The sequence below is a fragment of the Pecten maximus genome, chromosome 4 (genome assembly GCF_902652985.1).
Source record: "Pecten maximus chromosome 4, xPecMax1.1, whole genome shotgun sequence".
NCBI classification, from domain to species: Eukaryota; Metazoa; Mollusca; class Bivalvia; order Pectinida; family Pectinidae; genus Pecten; species Pecten maximus.
This window is the reverse complement of record NC_047018.1, coordinates 42,999,645-43,016,552: the sequence shown is the minus strand read 5'-3', so window position 1 is coordinate 43,016,552 and position 16,908 is coordinate 42,999,645. Positions and strand designations below refer to the sequence as shown.

Here is a 16,908-nt window from a genome sequence, read left to right as displayed (position 1 = left end):
TATCTAACAGATCTTTGGACACACTGCACCCGTGTAATAAGGCTGGTTAGTCTTTGAATAAGATGACGTCACGGTTGTCTATAGAGCCTTGACAGCTAGACTCGTCTACCGCCGCCATGTTAGATTGTAATGACATACACGACGGCATTGGAAACATATTGTTGGTGGATTTATTCAGCTAACATGTTTCATACAACCAATAACTAATGGGATATGGGGATTTAAGAGTAATTGTGGACACATCTCAAAACAATAAGATTAAATGTAGACATTTAATGGGATGTTAACTGTACAGGGGAGTGATATACCCAGACTGGTGAGTCATCTATACCACACGGGTAGGTATCTATTAGAAATGTAAAAGATCTATCGAATAGTTTTTTAATTTTACTAGAAATATTTTTTGCCTTCTTACACTGTATAAGTGGTATCGAGGTGTTTATCCCAGAGAGAATTACTTAATCATTGTGGTATAGAACGTGTGTTTTAGCTTTAATAGTAGCGTATATTTTAATATATATATTAGAACATCACATATGACCGTAGTCAGACTCGTTCAGAAAAAAATATTTTAGCGGAGTACAATTTATGCTCGTACTACTTTTGAATGCGGTCGTAGGGACTCAACATTAAAATTCTGAATGTTGAATTACGAATGTCGAGCTGGCACAACATTTAAATTCTAAATGCTGAGTGTCGTAAGTCGATCTGCGCAGCATTTAAATTCTAACTGATTAACGTCGTGTGTCGACCTTTCAAATTCGTTCTATGTTTAATGACTAAGTCGCATGTTGAATTTTGAGCTAATTTCAGAAAAAAGGTCGACTTTTAACTTTTCTAAAAGATGCATAATCGTAAAAAATAAGTTAAGTTTGCATGAAGTCTGAGTGTGTGCCCTACTTTTAAAATCACCATATTTACTAATACGGAAGAAGACATACATTCATATTTCTGTACCCTGAAGTTCCTTATTTCATCCGATTTGTTTTTCAGGATAACACAATGATATAGTAGCTAAGAAAATGGAGGACGATGATGAGGGTAAAAATCAAGTGGTCCCTACCATAACAATGGATGACCAATCATCTGATACCATAGCAACATCTGACCCAGATACTGGTTCACGTGGGGAGGAACGATCATCTGATACCATATCAACATCTGACCCAGATACTGGTTCACGTGGGGAGGAACGATCATCTAATACCATATCAACATCTGACCCAGATACTGCTTCACGTGGGGAGGACCGTGCAGTAGATACGAAAACATCTGACCATGGCTACGGCTCATCTAGACACGATTGGTCTTCAAAAAATAAAGCGAGATCTGCCCTTATATCATCCACAAAAGTTGGGAAAGGTAAGCTTCAATTAGCCTTTTTGTGAGAATATCGTATTGAGGAATATACTTATATAATCTTACTCCAAGAGTATGGTGGAATGTATGGACTCCGCTCTCTGTCCTATTTCTTAACGATTGGTGCCTCATCTCTTTAAACATATTTAAATGTACAAATTGTATCAGATAAATCTTTCTTAAAATATACATTTTCATGTATTCATTTCAATGAAGAATTCAGGCTGATATAAAGTATCTTTTATATAAACTTCAGAATCGTGTACGAAAATTATAACTCTTACTCAATGTTAAAAGATTTAAACAAATGAAAGAACAAATCAAACAAGGTACTCAAGAAAAATAAAACCAAAGTGAATTGGGGCATTATGGATACAGTACACGTGACGTAGAGTTTTATCAAATAAGATGCATCACAAACAAGACGCAGATATATGCCCCAAAAGGGATATTACATACAGAGATGTCCCCTTTTAGGCCCGCTTTTGAATTTTTACATTTTTTACGATATTATAACAAATATGCAATGCAAGTTCAAAATAAATGGAATCAGCGGTATCACAGACCACCAGATCTCTATTTTTTTTTTTACACTTTCGTTGCATTGCCTATATATTCACATAACCAAACCTAATGTACTGTTTACGCTTGATGAACAAGCTTCCGCAAGAATACCAGGGACAAATATAAACAGCAATACCTGTCTAAATACCACCACAGCTTGAAAAAATATATTATAAGAGATATATGATTTAAAATGTTAATAAGTATCTGTTTTTTTTTAAATAATAATAATCAACTCTGGTAATAACGATAGTAGACATAAAGTGAAAAATATATTTTGCAACCTACATTGTGTATATTGGCATTATGAACCCAGGTGTTGTGGATTTATATTCAATATTACAGTTAACGACCTCCCGAGACCCAAACGTCCGGTCTCGTTACTAGCTGTTACTTGCAAGTTCTATAAAGTGTAGCTGCGCGATGCTTTTGCAGATTTATCTTAGAATTTGCTGTTTTGATAAATTTAGATGCTTTTACTATCAGAAGAAAAAAACTTTATCATCGAATTTTTTCATTTACTACTGACACCCCCATCAGCAGCACTAGTGCTTCAGTTATAATTGGGCTTTCTATTATCCACAACGCTGCTTAAACCTTGTGTATAAGGTAATTCATGTTTGAAATGTGCTATGAAATGCCGTGGTTACCAAATGTAAATACAAGACCTGCTTGTGTGTACCTGCATCGAAGTTGATCAACATTGTGACGACTACATATTGTACGTGAGTCTGATGGTGTATATCGGATTTGTTTTTTTGGCTTGATGTTTTTTCTTTTCATTTTGACAAATGTTATAGAACAATGCTTCTGGCTTGACATGCATACAAAAGCATAATAAAGAATGGAATTCTATCCGCAGATGGGGACTCAAAAACTGGAGAAGATCGTCCATCAGGCACCAAAGTGAAATCCGACCGCGACGAACAATCCTGTATGGACGATCGACCACAGGATACCTTGAAAGCATATGAGAGCGGAGCGTGTAACACCAGATATGACCCGAAAGAGGATACAGAAGTTAAAAAAGTCTGTGATAATACGGCAGTGACGACAGAATTTGTAGAAGGTAAGAATTCGCATAAGCTGTACACGTTTTCTTTCATATGTTTAAAATGTGTAGTCAGTTGTCGATGGAGACAGATATGGTGTATTCTTGTCAGTATCCTTTAAAGATTAAGATGCAGTGTGAATTATTTGTCGTGAATTCAGAAAACTTACGCGGATATCTATGTGAAAGAAGAGGGAAAACGCATTCCTGTCGAGTGACCCGACAGGAATCGAACATGAGACTCCGGCGTGATAAGTTACTGATCTACCTCATGATCCAAAGAAGCACGATCCTCAGGTTTGGTGACAAAGACTGTAACACTATGTACACACCGAACCTTTCCTTTTACACCAATCCTGATTTTCCTGAAAAGCCACACGACCGTTCCCTTTTCATTTATATACAAATAGTTTGTTTAGTATTATCTACAACACATGGTACGAAAAAATCGATACATTCGGATGTAATCACATAACTTAGAAAACAAAAATTGAAGTAAATTATAATGTACATGTACGTTACAAAGTAAATCTCAATCGTTTATTTTCTACAGGTGCAGAGTTGCGGCCTCACAATGAAGTCATCAAGTTGCAGAATCAGTCAAATCTCAATTTTACTTCAAAAGGTACCGGTCCAAATTTGATCGGTAATAAAAACACCGTCGTGTTTAATATCAGTAAGTAGCCACACTGGATTTCTTAGTTTAACAGAAATAATTGTATAAAATCACAAGCGCTTTAAATATGAATTATAAGAAATGTCATTCAAAAATTTAAAAGAATAACCATATTTAAGATAGTAGTGAGAAATAATTCTGGTTGTAACAAAAGTAGAAACGAGCTTAAAATACAATCGGCCGGAACATAATACTGCTGTAAACATTGAGTCTTAAATTGAAATGAGTTCGGGATAGAGAAGAATATCGAAAAGTCAGTATTCGAGTCTGACAACCTGGACATGCGACCTCAAGAGACCCGCATATCTGGTCTCGTTACTAGTTGTTACCTGATAATCTTTAGTTTAGCTGCGCGATGCTTTTGCAGAATTATCTTAGAATTTGTAGTTTTGATAAAAATTTTTTATTCAATTTGTTTCTGCTTAATCACATACATCTATACATCATAAATATAAATTGACTTAATATCATCACATTACCCCTCGATATTCAATGCTTATTTTAATTCGACTATTGAAATTATTATTATGTTCATGATATGAATGTACAATACACATATGTATCATATGAATATATACAATTTATCAGATGCATGTACCATCTAAACATAGAAAAATGTTTTAAGGAAAGCATTTGATTTATTTTCCTGTCGAACTATTCTATTTACTGTTTTGCTTCTTTATTAATCTCACCGCCGGTCAAACCATGTGTATGAGGTAATTTATTTTTGAAATGTTTCATGAAACGCCGTTTTAGTGTACATATAAGGATTGCTATTTTTTGTGTGTGTGTATCTGCATCGAAGTTTACAATAATTGCGGTAACTACATGTTTTACTTTAGCCTGATGATATGTATATAAGATGTGTAAGGTTTTCTGACTTAATTTCTTTCATTCTGACAAATGTTATGGAATAATGATTCTGATTTGGAATATGATACTGGAACACTTTAAAGAATTGAGTTCTTTCCACAGGTGGGGATACAAATATCGGAGAAGACCGGCCACCACATACCACAGTAAAATCCGACAGCGACGAACATTCCTGTAGGAACGAGCGGTCACAGTTTACCTTAGAAATGTCTGATCGAAGTGATGATCTACCTAGTAATAACCAGAAACAGTTTACCAAACCGACAACTGATCCTGGCCTTAGTTCATCAAGAGTTAGTCAGGCGCCATGTTCCACCGGGACTGAGGACAACAGTAATTATACAATTATATATGACCGTAAAGGCGAGACCATGGAAAAGCCGGATCGCAGTGACGACTCGTCTAGTCAAGACGTGCAATCTGATACTAAAACAGCATGTGAACATGGCTATAATTCATCATCACAGAATACCATAGAAACATTTGAAAGTGGAGCGTGTCATACTAGAAATGGCCAGACAGAGGATACAAGGGTTAAAAATGTCTGTGATAATACGACAGTTTCAGAGGTTGACGAAGGTAAGAATTGGCCTAAGCTGTGCACGTCTTTTCATGTGTTTAAACCTAAGCAGACAGCTGTAGATGAAGACAGATATCATATATTCACTTGTCAGTAACCTTTTCTGTCGTGATTTTAGTAAATTATCGCGGACATACTATAAATAAATAATTAATATATGATATACATACATAATATTACTAGGAAAACCATTCCTGAAGTCAATTATCAAGCACGTTAACAATGTATCTCCCAATGGTTTGGTTCCTACAGGTGCTGTATTGCGGCCTCACAATGAACTCATCCAGTTGCAGAATCAGTCGAATCTCCATTTCACTTCAAAAGGCGCCGGTCCAAATGTGATCGGTAATAACACCACATTCATATACAATGTCAGTAAGTAGCCACTACCGGACTTCTTAATTTAAATCCAATTTTTCTTCTTCCTCTATATAAAGCTTTTGTAATTTGAACTCATAGTTGACCCATCAAACATAAACTTCACATACTGCTTCCTTATTAGAACTGATTGTTTGGAATTTTATTCGGATAAAGAGAACAATGAACCGAACTACGTGATAAGTATCGTTATACCCTGTTTCCTTATGTATTGAAGATAGAGTAATGTCTATTTTCTTTTTGTCTTGTACTATTTAAGAAATAATTAACGATGATTCGTGTATTGTTGCAGGATATACAACGAGGACGAGGATATTTTGCAATTAAATTAATAACGAAGGCCGCAGGCCTGAGTTATTAATTAAAATTGCAAAATATCCGAGTCCGAGTTGTATATCCTGCAACAATACACGAGTCAAAGTTGATTATTTCTATTCTACCATGTACTGTTTAGTTCTGAGATCGACCTCTTTCTAATAGAAAAACAGCAAAGAAACCCCGAGAAAACCTTGTAATTTATTTCTTGAGTATTGCATTATTTGTTGATGAAATATACAGGCAATACAGTACTACGATCAAAAGCATCTATCATATGGCATTGATTTTGAAAATTAAAAAAAAAAAGAATAAAAAAAAGAAAGAAGGGCCTCCGTAGGATTCGAACTCGCGTCGTGATAAAAATTTATAGAGAGACTAACCTATTAGCCCACTCGGCTATAGTAACCTTTTATGAAACGGGTGAATTTTAGACATATAAAATTGTAACAGCCGTGACTCACGAGCGTGTATTATTGGCACGAGCGTGTATTATTGGAAAATAATACATGGTTTTAAACCAATCAAAACTGGAGTTGCATAGCAAACATGGTAGAATGCGGAGTAATTTTCTTTATATCAAAGGTTTATAGACCAATGCAAATCCACTTTATTGTAGTTTTGTTGATGATGTTTCCATTCTGTGTTGTAGGAACTAGTAAAGCAATATGTTGGTAACCTTTCTACATTTTTATCTTTTTGTTAACTAGTTTGCGTTTCTGAAATTATCAAACGTCGTTTCAGATGATAATGACGAAGTGAACACAGATAACCAGCGTTGGATAAAGGAACAAAGACAAATGATGAAGGATTTTCTATGTGATATATCAGCGGGACACCAACAGAGGATGAAAGAACACGAGGAAATGATGATGTCATCTATCAAAAGTGAGTGAAAATACATCAGGTTTCGTTTCCTTTGTCAACGATGAATTTTTCTCTCAATCTCCAGATCTCTTATATAAATGTCATATTCACATTGCATAATGTCTGTAACATGTGTATTGAGACAATGAAGAACTCCGTTTACCTTTTCCATTCGACACATTTTATTCATAGTTGTTCAATACCCGAATTTATCATAATCATACGTTGAAAATAAGGACCGATTTCTGAGTGACATTTTGCAGTTTGAATATTTCGAGGTTATCCTAATTTACATATAAATGCATCACTAGTGTCTTGCACCAATCACTTAGACATAACAGTGTAATTCGCATACTATCAATCATGTCATTAACGAATACAATAATTGTACATATTCATATACATTTTAGAAAACGAAAACGTGGATCTGACTGAACAACAAAACATAATTGGTAAGTATCTAGTTCAGTGTTTTCCATATACATATTGTGTTTTGTGTCGAGTTTGATGATAAATATCTTAACTGTAATAGAACTCCACAGAGGTTTCATGGTCACCACATGAAAAGTATCATACTTTCTGTTTCCGGTTGGTTAGTTGATTGCGATAAACGTTTATACAGCATTTGAGGTCATATGTCGAAGGTATTATAATTGTATGATACTGTTGTGTGTAGCCTAAATCCAGCAATATATCTAATTTGACACAAGGATTGAACTGGAACTGAAAGCTATTTATCAAGTTATATGTTGATGTGAAATATAGAAACAAAGAAATAATTATTACTAAGATTTCATATGAACAAATATTTTCATAATAATAATAATAGAATGAAAAGAATATGAACCAAGGATGTCAACTTGAACTCTCAATCCATGATGATTTAGTCACATAGAAAAGTTAGAAACACCTTATTCAAACTTGCTAGTTAGTTCCCTCTTTTCTTTTAACTTTCTTCTGCAGAAATCATGTGTTGAAAAGGGGCAATTTAGGGAAGTTTTATATTTAAAAAAATATTATCTTAATTCTTTTAATTTCTTAATGTCAAAATAATTTTCGTATATATGTACATTTTATCATTTGTTGAGAAAAACTGGGACTTACTGTAGCAAAAATGAGATAGACATTCACGCATTGATTATCTAACTTGTTTCCGATATAATTATCAACATTTATCCCATAACTACACCCGCTTCACAACTGATATGCTATGTGATAATATATGTTATGGTGTATCATCGATTTTGTTAAAAAAAAAAACCACTGTGTGTAAGCATTTTCAAAGACTCAAATTGGTCAATTCTGACGGCTATGTACTACTTTATCTACTCTCACTTATTCATTTTGTTGTCGTCTGCCATTCTGAACATCAATATGAACACTTTTTGTGAATTTTCTAGGGTTAACTTTAGTTTGAATGGGTGAAATGTGTGGAATGGAAATCATGGAAAGGTCGATTAATCTTGGGATTGAGCCGTACGAAATATAATTTGAAGTTTAAATATAGACTGCGCACAGAAGTGAGATATCGACAAAAAAGTTAATTCGCACTATCTTATCGTAGTCATTAGAATGAAGTGGTCACAGTCTAATTGATATAAACGTAGGCGGTCTAAGCCTCAAGTTTACTATTCCCTAGTATAATAGTGTCACTCGGTAGGGATATCGTCATCAGAAGAAGAAACACATATGAGTATATGATTATAATACCTTACTGCGAATTTATATCCTAAACACAAGATATGATTCGATTTGGAACACTTGTCTCGTGTTAGTAAACAGATAGGATTTCACGTAAAGACATTTACAGATGTGACATGCACACATTGTTTGACATGCACATATTTGTTGAAATGGGTGGTGTCTTGAATAAACAAATCTTAGGATAAACGTTTAGCATAGCTACCGAATCCAGGAAAGTACCAATAATTAAATCTGACAGAGATAGGTCTTAATATTTAGCGGTGGCATTTTTTAATATTTGCTCGGAGTCATTTGATAAGTGTTCTATAATTAAAAACACAAACATAGTCGGATTGTCATACTAATAATCAACCTTGTAAAATCAAATATTTTAGAAACATTTAGGGAGAATTTGAACTCGGTGCATTTGTCGGTAAAGAAATAATGGGGAAAATATGTCCGTAAATAAGTGACGGATATTTATAGTGTTTATCTAACTTTCGTTAGGTATTTTCAAATTTATGACACTCGATACCTAAAACCCGTTTCTCTTCTTCATTTGAAAATTAATTTACTCAAGTGAGAAAAACATGTTGAACAACTGTCACTTGCTAGGGAACCTCTATCTAATAGATATAATTGTCTCTGTCAGAACACCTTGACTTTTCCCTCAATTTGTATCGTGATTCCATTATTTGCTCAAACCTAAATGAAGTAGTTATATGCCGTCCGGTATTATGTATTGAATCCCCTTTAAATATATGGTTTACACGTTACTTAGATGTTACTTTCATGGGGGAAAGCGTCATTATTTTTATTAGATATAATTCAATTAATTGATGCTAATTCAAATTAAGCCAATAATCATTGCTTTTCAGGTCAGACAGAGAACTGGATACAGGAACAACGAACTGCGTCTGATTTTGTAACGACGAAGGCATATGCAGTTGCTAAAGAGAAAATCAAAGAGAAAAGGTTTGTGGTTATAAGGGGAGATTCCGGTGCGGGGAAGACCCGCTTAGCCATTCAACTGTTAGACTGGCTTCATTCTCGTGAAGAAAAACAAAGGAAGAAACCACTACGTCTTCCAAGCCTTCAGAGCTGGGATAAGGTTATTTCGGCAAATACAAAACTTGCCATTTTATTAGATGATCTGTTAGGCTATAGCTCTGATGTATCAAAAGATTTGACATGGTGGAAACAGCATGCGGACGTGATCAAATCAATCGTAGTGGGGCAAGAATCAGCGAACTGTTTGATTATTACATTGAGAAATGACATATATCATGAATACAAATCTAAGTTTAGGGGGCTATCATTGTTTGATGAGGAAAATGTCATTGATATCAGCTCTCCTGAATTCATTATAAAAGAAGAAAGGGAAAGTTTGGTCAATGTTTATACATCGAAAATTCATAATTTCGAACCATTCTCAGAAAGTGAGATCAGTGAAATCATTCATTCTTCACCACCGATAGGATTTCCTGAATGTTGTCGTATCTTTCAAATGACCCCAGAGTTGCATTCAGAAGGAGTAGGATATTTCAGAAAGCCATTACAAAGCATTAAGACCGTTATCAAGGATAAATTTAACGTAGCGAAACAAACAGCGCTGTTGTACCTTTTATTATCCAGAGAACCTGTCTCTACAAAACGACTTGATTTTGAAAATGAATGCTTTGACGAAGAAGGGGTATCACATGTATTTAGAGTCTCTTCTGATGTCTTTCCTCATTCAGATCAAAATACTGAATCCAATACAACACAACCTCGGTGCATACGGCAAGGTCTTGATGTTTTACATGGTTCATTTGTGAGTAAAGTAAACGGTATATATAGCTTTTTCCATGACTCAATACGAGATACTATTGCTATTCTCTATGGAGAAGAGAAACCTAGCGGTTTCCTAAAATATTGTCCAAGCAGTTGTTTGCATTACGTAGTAACAAATAAATGCAAAGACGTTCTGATGAAAGTAGAGATAGAAGAAGATATTTATGATATCGCTTACCAACGAATAGTAAAGGAACTTCAATCAAAGCAACACTCAAGTTACCTTGCGGTAGCGTCCATGTCCTTCTTATGGAATGATCGCGCATTTCTCTCTAGATTTTTTCAGTGGTTCAATTCAAACGGATACTTGTCAGAAGATTACTTTTTTAGGTGGGAAACAAACATGCCGTTACTAATTCCTTCGGATTTAAAGCCAGGAATGCTAACTCCTCTTGACATTGAAGATATTATAGAGGAAAACCCTAGTTGTTTTCTGATCTATGCCGCGAAAGTGAATTCATTTCATCTGTTTCGCAACCTAGTTGATAATTTGAAGATAGAACAATTAACCAACCACATGAAATATGCACTTGACGTAGCAATCGCAGAAGGAAATATTGAATGTTCTGCATATCTCCTTAACAAGAACATACAGCCTGATATTAAGTCATGTTATTGTGCCGCACGTGGCGGAAAGATCGAGGGTATGAGGATGTTAGCTAAATCAATATCACCACTTACTAACGGGGAAAAATTTGATATATTATGTACTGCCTGCGTTTATGAACGATATGAGATATGTGCATATCTTTTAAAATTATTTCCAGTCTTATTGTCACAAAAGGACGGAGCTGACCGGCATTTGTTACACGTTTTCGCAGAATCTTCATCCATTCAATGTTTTCAGTTAGTAGCAAATTTAGTCACGCAAGACTGTCAGGGAAAGGAACAGAAGGATCTATGCATTAGAACATTGAAAGATAACCTCGGCCGTACCGTTTTACATAGTGCATATCTAAATGTTAATCGGCAGATGATGTTATACCTGATGAAGCAATATCCCTTTCTATTAACACAAAAAGATTCCAACGGTGTTCATTGTCTGATGCTTATTCTTTCGCATTTTAAGCTAGGTATACTAACAGCGAAGGACATTGAAAGCGTAATAAAGAGTATTTATAAGGACAAAATGATGGAATCGCTGATTGACGAGGATGGTAACACAGTTTTACATTTGGCGTGCTTGTATGGATTTGCAGAGTTATGCATCAAGCTAATACCAGCGTGTCGGTCTTTACTGTCATATAAAAATAACAACGGTGATCACTGTCTCCATTTGATTGCCTCAAGTGGAAATGTAACATGTTTCGAATCACTAATTGCGTTAGTACTGAAGGACGAAACAAATATGGAATGTGATCAGTTCATAAAAACACTTGTCAACAAGAAAGGCCTAACAGTATTACATTTCGCGTGTTCTTCAGGTCAAACCGAAATGTGTTTGCTCTTAATAAGAGAGTACAACGTGCTGTTGTCTCAAACAGACCGATATGGTAATCATTGCTTGCACATACTTGCACAATATGGTAGAGTGAAATGTTTTGAATCAATAGCTGAACTAGTTCTGACAGATAAAAACAGAAGAGAAAGTGGGCTGTATATGGAAAATGTGTTAAACAGAAACGAATTGTCCGTTTTACACATGGCATGCTTAAAAGGACAAACATATATGTGCTTGTACTTGATGAGAGAATATCCTGAATTGCTTTCTCAAGTACACAACTCTGGTGTTCATTGCGTCCATATGATTGCACTATCCGGAAATGTACAATGCTTCCGGACTATAGTTTCCTTTGTTCTGAAAGATACATCAAAAACAGCAAGTCAGATATTTATGAAGACACTTTTGGATAAATATGGAGGAACAGTTTTACATCACGCGTGTTTTGGAGGGAAAACAGATATGTGCTTGTACTTGATCAGAGAATATCCTGAGTTGTTTAATCAAAACGACCGATATGGTCGTCACTTTCTCCATTTGATTGCACAATCCGGCAAGGTAGAATGTTTCCGATCAATAGTTCCCTTAGCTCTTAAAGATAAATCAAAAACAGAAAGTGAGCATTTCATGACGACACTTGTGGACGTAAACGCTTCTACAGTTTTACATCACGCATGTGCAACTGGACAAACAGATATGTGCTTGTACTTGATCAGAGAATATCCTGAGTTGTTTAATCAAAACGACCGATATGGTCGTCACTCTCTCCATTTGATTGCACAATCCGGCAAGGTAGAATGTTTCCGATCAATAGTTCCCTTAGCTCTTAAAGATCAATCAAAAACAGAAAGTGAGCATTTCATGACGACACTTGTGGACGTAAACGCTTCTACAGTTTTACATCACGCATGTGCAACTGGACAAACAGATATGTGCTTGTACTTGATCAGAGAATATCCTGAATTGTTTAATCAAAACGACCGATGTGGTCGTCACTCTCTCCATTTGATTGCACAATCCGGAAAGATAGAATGCTTTCGATCAATAGTTCCCTTAGCTCTTAAAGATAAATCAAAAACAGAAAGTGAGCATTTAATGACGATACTTGTGAACGTAAACGCTGCTACAGTTTTACATCACGCTTGTGCAACTGGACAAACAGATATGTGCTTGTATTTGATCAGAGAATATCCTGAATTGTTTAATCAAAACGACCGATTTGGTCGTCACTTTCTCCATTTGATTGCACAATCCGGCAAGATAGAATGTTTCCGATCAATAGTTCCCTTAGCTCTTAAAGATAAATCAAAAACAGAAAGTGAGCATTTCATGACGACACTTGTGGACGTAAACGCTTCTACAGTTTTACATCACGCATGTGCAACTGGACAAACAGATATGTGCTTGTACTTGATCAGAGAATATCCTGAATTGTTTAATCAAAACGACCGATGTGGTCGTCACTCTCTCCATTTGATTGCACAATCCAGAAAGATAGAATGCTTTCGATCAATAGTTCCCTTAGCTCTTAAAGATCAATCAAAAACAGAAAGTGAGCATTTCATGACGACACTTGTGGACGTAAACGCTTCTACAGTTTTACATCACGCATGTGCAACTGGACAAACAGATATGTGCTTGTACATGATCAGAGAATATCCTGAATTGTTTTTATTCAAAACGACCGATGTGGTCGTCACTCTCTCCATTTGATTGCACAATCCGGCAAGATAGAATGCTTTCGATCAATAGTTTCCTTAGCTCTTAAAGATAAATCAAAAACAGAAAGTGAGCATTTCATGACGACACTTGTGGACGTAAACGCTTCTACAGTTTTACATCACGCATGTGCAACTGGACAAACAGATATGTGCTTGTACTTGATCAGAGAATATCCTGAATTGTTCAATCAAAACGACAGATGTGGTCGTCACTCTCTCCATTTGATTGCACAATCCGGAAAGATAGAATGCTTTCGATCAATAGTTCCCTTAGCTCTTAAAGATCAATCAAAAACAGAAAGTGAGCATTTCATGACGACACTTGTGGACGTAAACGCTTCTACAGTTTTACATCACGCATGTGCAACTGGACAAACAGATATGTGCTTGTACTTGATCAGAGAATATCCTGAATTGTTTAATCAAAACGACCGATGTGGTCGTCACTCTCTCCATTTGATTGCACAATCCGGCAAGATAGAATGCTTTCGATCAATAGTTTCCTTAGCTCTTAAAGATAAATCAAAAACAGAAAGGGAGCATTTCATGACAACACTTGTGGACGTAAACGCTTCTACAGTTTTACATCAGGCATCTGCATCTGGACAAACAGATATGTGCTTGTACTTGATCAAAACATATCCTGAATTGTTAAATCAAAACGTCCGATGTGGTCATCACTCACTCCATATTATCGCCCGATTTGGAAAGGTAGAATGTTTCCGATCAATAGCCCTCCTAGCTCTAAAAGATAAATCAAAAACAGAAAGTGAGCAATTCATGGCGACACTTGTGGACGTAAACGCTTCTACAGTTTTACATCACGCATGTGAAACTGGACAAACAGATATGTGTAAGTACTTGATCAGAGAATATCCTGAATTATTCAATCAAAAAGACCGATATGGTCGTCACTCTCTCCATTCAATTGCACAATCCGGCAAGGTAGAATGTTTCCAATCAGTTGTTGTTTTAGCCCTAAAAGAGAAAGCCAAGGCTGAGCATGGAGAGCTAATGAAGACCCTAACGAGTAATGACGGCAAATCAGTTTTACATCAAGCTTGTGTAACAGGGAATATTGATATGTGTCTGTACCTGACTAAAGAATTCCAGTCATTATTACACCAAAAGGGGCCTTTGGGTAGTCACTGTCTCCATTTAACAGCAGCGTCAGGGGATGTAAATTGTTTTAAGTTAGTCACCCAATTAGCTCTGTGGGCGAAGACGAAGGGGGAAAGCACGGGGGTCATGGAATCTTTAGCAGATGACTACGGCCACACTGTTTTACATCACGCTTGTGTGAAGGGACACACAGAAATGTGTGTGTACCTTATTAGTGAATACCCGTCGTTGTTATCGAAGAAAAATCGATATGGTAGTCACTCTCTCCATTTGGTGGCTAAATCAGGTAATGTAGATTGTTTTAAAACAGTCAGTGGATTACTTTTAAAGGATAAAACCGAATCAGAAAGGATATCGTTCCTGGAAACGCTGATCAATAATAACGGTAAAACAGTTCTTCACAAAGCATGTGTGAAGAGGAAAAGAGAAATGTGTCTTTACTTGATCAGAGAAATGCCATCATTGTTAAACAAACTTAGTCGAAGTGGGAAGTACAGTCTAGAGTATATTCCACTGTTAGAAGAACGGCTATCATATCTTTTTGATGAAGGAAAACTCCTTTAAATTCGAGAAATATACGTATCATAAACAAAGTACGTAAATATCGAATCTCGCTTAAGGGAGGATGACACAATCATACGATTCTCAGTAAACCTATATATAGAGAATCCCCTATACCGGTGTTAAGGTGTTGATAATGTACATTACAAGGACACAAAGGGACAATTTTAGTAAACCTGTGTATAATCATCCCCCGTGTTTAGGAGTTGGTAATGTACATAACAATAAAACAATAGGACGATTCAGAAAACTTGTGTATAGAAACAATCCCCTCGATACCAGTGTTTAAGAGTTGGTAGTTATACATTACATGACACGATTGGATGATTCAGTAAATCTGTGTATAGAGAATCTCAATACTGGTGTTTAGGAGTTGGTAGTGTGCATTGTACATCACAAGGACATAAAATGACGGTTTTAGTCATATTGTATATAGAAATATCCCTTTTTTACCCACTTATATGCACACCAGGATGTTTTTTTCATTGTTTATCTCCATTGGATCATTTTTGTTTGTTTTTCTCAATATATTTAAAAGTTTTTAAAGTTGATAAGCCAGTGAGTTACAATATGCTTATTAAGATGAAAATAATGATTATTTTGAATATAGAAAGATAATTCAGATATCTGTTTTATTAATTGAGATTGAATTTTGCAGTATATTAATGTAAATAGACCGATATATCCTAAAATCATCATTGTATTATTTGTACATACATGTATATGCAAGGTGAACTTTAACATGTGTACATACTGCTACTAATTCAAGTAGAAATAATGAATATCGGTTGTTGGTTCTAATTTATTAAGATACTATTATGTTTATAACAATATGACTATTTGAATCATATTAAGTGCAAATGCTATTTTTTTCATTATTTGAACTAAATAAAGAAGTTTTACTCAAATTTGTTTTATCCAATTCATGTACATTGGACTTGTCATATATCGCGTACATTCAGATAACCAACCAAATATCTCCCTACAAAGTGAACTGTATATTTTACTTACATCATAAAGATGTGAACATTTGTATATAATGCTTTTTATTGCATTTTTGCCAGTGAAATATCGAAATTTATTAAACTAATAAAACTTATATTTTCACTGCAGCAATGAGCAGTGAAAATATCAGATGATTTTGCTGTGAAAATATAAGTTTTTCGTTTTTGGCCAATCAGAGCGAACCTTCTTTATATTCACCTCATTGAAACTTGCCGATTTTTCCAAACGAAGTGAAGATAGATAAATTGGTCATTTTGCTGTATTTTCTGAAATATCCAGACTAGGTTTCGACAAAATACTCACTTGACGTTAGCTATTCATGCACAGATTCTCTGATAACAGCAGAAAACGCTCAAATCACGTTGATCAGTCCTTGGTGTCGTCAAGTTGACGTGGAGTAACGTCACAAAGATATGACGTCATGAATAATGTTACTGATTCCCTCACATTTTGACACTGTTTATTTTTCGATGCTTTTTATTTTGTTTATTAGCATAAAAATGCAATAAAAAGAAAACTGAATGGTTTACCGTTTAATATATCGAATATTTCACTCAAATGACAGAATATTTCGATGTTTTTCACTCGTGCTATCTATCTAACCACATTTATGTCATGCGATATTCGATATGTATCATAGTTGACGCTAAAATAAGTAATCTTTAACCACGAAGTCATGTAATTTACTTTTCTCTGGATAAATCATGCTTTTTAATATACAATTATATTTCATCAACAACATTTGACTTTTAAACTTCACGGGTATTTTATCGTTATGGATTAAAAAATGTTTGTGTATAAAAAACAATAACAAATGTGTGTTTTGTCTACATCCTACACTAACTAACGGTTATAAATAAGGCATGTTGCTCATATGAT

At 35.2% G+C, this 16,908-nt stretch overlaps 1 protein-coding gene across 1 annotated transcript; it reads left to right on the top strand.

Moving 5' to 3' along the window:
* Positions 1-1,271: 1,271 nt before the first annotated feature.
* Positions 1,272-15,507, top strand: LOC117326565. The gene is made up of 9 exons (XM_033883323.1): positions 1,272-1,362; positions 2,786-2,992; positions 3,528-3,650; positions 4,626-5,102; positions 5,356-5,478; positions 6,541-6,684; positions 7,074-7,115; positions 9,225-11,502; positions 13,542-15,507. Exons 2-9 carry the CDS (start codon positions 2,860-2,862, stop codon positions 15,025-15,027), a joined length of 4,806 nt encoding a protein of 1,601 aa, XP_033739214.1. The 5' UTR covers positions 1,272-1,362; positions 2,786-2,859; the 3' UTR covers positions 15,028-15,507.
* The last annotated feature ends 1,401 nt before the right edge of the window (positions 15,508-16,908 follow it).